The sequence below is a fragment of the Chironomus tepperi genome, unplaced genomic scaffold (genome assembly GCF_022539635.2).
Source record: "Chironomus tepperi strain 1889 unplaced genomic scaffold, CSIRO-AGI_Ctep_v1 contig_177, whole genome shotgun sequence".
In the NCBI taxonomy this organism is placed as follows: domain Eukaryota; kingdom Metazoa; phylum Arthropoda; class Insecta; order Diptera; family Chironomidae; genus Chironomus; species Chironomus tepperi.
This window is the reverse complement of record NW_027226299.1, coordinates 536,366-540,092: the sequence shown is the minus strand read 5'-3', so window position 1 is coordinate 540,092 and position 3,727 is coordinate 536,366. Positions and strand designations below refer to the sequence as shown.

The 3,727-nt window shown below is 35.0% G+C and overlaps 1 protein-coding gene across 1 annotated transcript; it reads right to left on the bottom strand.

Annotated features, from left to right (window-relative positions):
* Positions 1 to 443: 443 nt before the first annotated feature.
* On the bottom strand, positions 444 to 2,934 carry LOC139089408 (putative ferric-chelate reductase 1 homolog). The gene is made up of 7 exons (XM_070638949.1): positions 2,499 to 2,934; positions 2,217 to 2,425; positions 1,749 to 1,894; positions 1,137 to 1,681; positions 878 to 1,070; positions 749 to 814; positions 444 to 691 (listed from the first exon to the last, which is right to left on the bottom strand). The coding sequence occupies exons 1-7, from the start codon at positions 2,912 to 2,914 to the stop codon at positions 593 to 595; spliced, it is 1,674 nt and encodes a 557-aa protein (XP_070495050.1). The 5' UTR covers positions 2,915 to 2,934; the 3' UTR covers positions 444 to 592.
* Between the last annotated feature and the right edge of the window lie 793 nt (positions 2,935 to 3,727).

Here is a 3,727-nt window from a genome sequence, read left to right as displayed (position 1 = left end):
CCTGGAAGTCAAGGGACAACATAAAATTCAGCATCCTTGTGCAATTTTCAATACAGTCAACAGAGGTCTTTAGTCTCTAATTGTACGGGTAAATAGAGATAGTCTCAGTCCTTACCATAGACTGACCATCTGTATGATTTGTAAAGGAATGTCGTCTATTTGTAGAAATTGTCATTAATCATCTCGTAGCTTCATTTTGTTCAACTGTCAATAAATAACATCTTGTGAACAGCATGTAATAAAAAATTAAGGCTCAGCAACCAGATCGTTAAAAAGTTAGTTTTAGGCAAGCTTTAAGTAAGTCTATGTAACCAAAGCTTTCTCACTTCTTGCCGTCAACCCAGCGACGTAGCCTCGCCCTAGTGATTGTGATGATTGTGTTCATAATCTTGCTTTTGACTAGCTTATTAATGATCCAGCTACTATAAAATATATAGACTAGATGTTTTGTATAATACTGTATTTAATCTTTAAAATTCAACCTTTAACAGTACAAAACATTCCAAAATAAATAACACTTCATTGCCACCAAGGATCACATTCAAATTGCTTCCGAAAATTTCACTAAAAATCTATAGAATCTGTCTACAGTTCACTCGAAGTCCATCATGAATACGACACATAATATGACGACAAATGCCAAAATCACCAGGATGAATAGTCCCAAAAGTGTTTTTAGCAGAACCTGATACTGAAATTATGGAAGTGATTAATAATTTTAAGTCAGGCGTTATTCCTAAATACTTACAGGTTGCTTTTTCGAGGAACTATTCGTACTGCTGTCCCGCTTCATTTGACCACGAATGTTTATCGCCTGCAAAAGATTTATCTGACATGAATATCCAGTTAATAATTTTACAGATTATAATCTAATTACCATGAAAATTATGTGCATGAGGAGATAAAATGAAACAAATGCAGCCAAAATGTACAGTGTGTAGTACGGTAATCCAACTCTTGGAAATCTAACAGCAAAGAATATCGTAATTATAGCCAATGCATGAGCTATATTTCCGAATGCTTTATGAAACCAGTTGAATAATGGACGTGCAGCATCATTTGGATCAGGGCTATTTAGAAATCAAATAAAATTTTCAATTTCAAACAATCATAGCTGCATAATTCTCAAATATTACCGAAACATAGCTCCAATTGGCTGAATAACTGTAAATGCAAGCACAATGCATCCCATAATTGCATGTGCTGAAGTTCTCCATTCACCACAATACACGAAGATTGTTATGAAACCAGCAATAGTCAGTACAAAGGTAAGTCCCATACAAACTGAATGCCAAATAAACCATGGATCCTTTCCACCCAATTTCGTATCTGGCCATGTCTTTTTGAAGTATCGAGCAACGACGATACCAATAGAAGACAGTCCTATCCATGAAATAATCATCAATGCTCCATGAGTCAATTTCAATGGATTCTTTGACGTTTCAACATCAACAATTTGTGGCTCAGTCAATAAAATTCTAGCATGAGAAACTCCTTCATTTGCATGCATTCCAACGCCAGTCGGCCCAATTGGCATTCCGCCCGCCAAAAGTAAATAGTAATTGCTGTTCACGAGATCAAATGTTACGCCTCGAACGACACTTTCAGGTATTCTTTGAACTTTACAATATATTCTCCCATCGATATCCCATCCTGCTATAAAGTCAATGATGTTTGCATCCTACAAAGAGATTTTAATTGAATGGAAATTTCATTCATTTGCCTTCTCAAATTTCAATTAAACTCACTATGTTTGATCTTTCTGCTCTGGTAATTCCAATAGTCCATGATTTAAACGATTGTATACCAGCCTGAAGCCTCACACATTCTATAACAGATGAGTCACCCATACTTTGTGAATTTGATAAGCCCATTGCAACGTAGTTGTGATTAGCTATATGAGAAATAATGATGAAATTTTAATCTAGTCATTTTGATCTACAGATCCATTGTGACATTTTAATCTACAGATTCTAGGAGCTGGATATTGTCAATATTCTTGGAATTGAAGCCTGAGTTGTAGAATTGCTCAAAAATACAATATAGTCTATATTCATCAGTATTAGAGGATCTGGATGATTTCCAAGAATAGAACCAGCTTCATACGTTCCTCACGAATGGCAATGATACAACAAATGCTGGGTATGCAAGTATATTGACCAGTCATATCCAAAAATCCCTAAAATTTCAACTCTACCCATTAATACAGCACTTACCAGTCGATAACAATTCAAATGTAAAGTCAGGATTATCATACGTAACAGCAGCAAGCATTGCACAATTTCTATTCGGTACGCAAAAAGACGGAATTCCGAAACAAGTTTTTGTAATACCGCAACCTTGATAAACGTCATAGCTTGGCACTATAGTCGATGAAGTTTGATAATTTACCCAAAATACTGCAAATGACTGAACAATTGTGACGCTGTCGGCAAAGAATTTAGATTGTTTTACGATAAGATAATCAAGAATGACAAATCACAAAAAAATGGACTTACAAAAAAGTTATCGTTGTGATTTCTGCTATCTGAGGAGCTTCCCACGTAAGTACAACTTCTGTTTTAGCTTCACGATTTGTATGCGTTGCTGCGTTGCCTTGAATTTCACCACATTCAACCAAACCGACGCCAGTCGTCGGCAAAAATCTTCCAATGAAATTGTTGTCTTGATCTCTTGCCAAAATTTTATATCCAGCAAAGCCTTGACCTGGATTAGCTCTGATTATGACAGAAATTTGTGAGCCTGCGGTTATTTGATCCGGAACGATTACAGTAACCGGTGGAGTTCCTTGCTGTGGCTGATGCCCTTGATGGACAGGAACCATCGTGCCACATGTTCCACTTACGGCACCTTGTGGAAAACCCAATACATTATGGACACACAATATCACTAATAAAATTAAATAACGAAACATTTTAGAACCACGTCTAATGTCTGCAAGCTTCAATTAAGGAATGATAAATTAAAATAAAAGATAAAACTTAGCAATAATTTGATAATGACTGATTACGATTAGGAATCGTACATTATTGATGTATTTCTAATATTCTTAAATTCTCATTCCTTATCAGCAAGATAACATACTTAAAATAGATGCTAGACAGATTGTGGATTACTTACAGCTCACTGTTAAGTATTGGATTCAGTGGCACATTTAGGATGTATTTGTTGTTGGACGTCACTTGCTATTAGGCCCAGCCAAAAACATATTTTCTAGAAAGTTTACGTCATCATATCCAAAGCTCACTAACCGTCTGCGATACTCGATAATATTAAATGAGTAAATAAAGCATAATGTAATCATTCAGTAATAGTTCCAACTAGTACGAATTTGAAGCATTAAAAGGTCAATTATTCCGCTTGATGAGCTCTTAAAATTCTAAAAATAGTCATCAAACAGAAGAAAATTAATCACAGCATGTTTTGAGCGTCAATAAGATGTCTGAGTAAATTTTAATGTAGGAAGTGAATGTATCTGTTGTTGATGTTGTTCCTTATTCACGATTTGTTTTAAGATTTTGTTAAAGAGTCTTAGCTTGTCATCATTGAAGTATATACTTTAAAATATGACACATAAACCTAATGGTACTTCATATATTTCATTTTACGTTAGCTTCCTCCTATCATGTACTCGAAACATACACACATATCCGTGCTCTTCATCCTTAACATTTTTGGTAGAACGAGCACATTATAATATTATTATTCTTTTGAGGAGAAAAGATTG

Bases quoted from the DNA above. Each gene is read 5' to 3' on its own strand.
- LOC139089408 (XM_070638949.1), bottom strand. From the start codon at position 2,914: ATGTTTCGTTATTTAATTTTATTAGTGATATTGTGTGTCCATAATGTA. The intron at 1,071-1,136 runs GTAATATTTGAG...ATTTCTAAATAG, and splicing joins CCAATTGGAGCTATGTTTCG to CCCTGATCCAAATGATGCTG. The intron at 692-748 runs GTAAGTATTTAG...CCATAATTTCAG, and splicing joins GTTCCTCGAAAAAGCAACCT to TATCAGGTTCTGCTAAAAAC.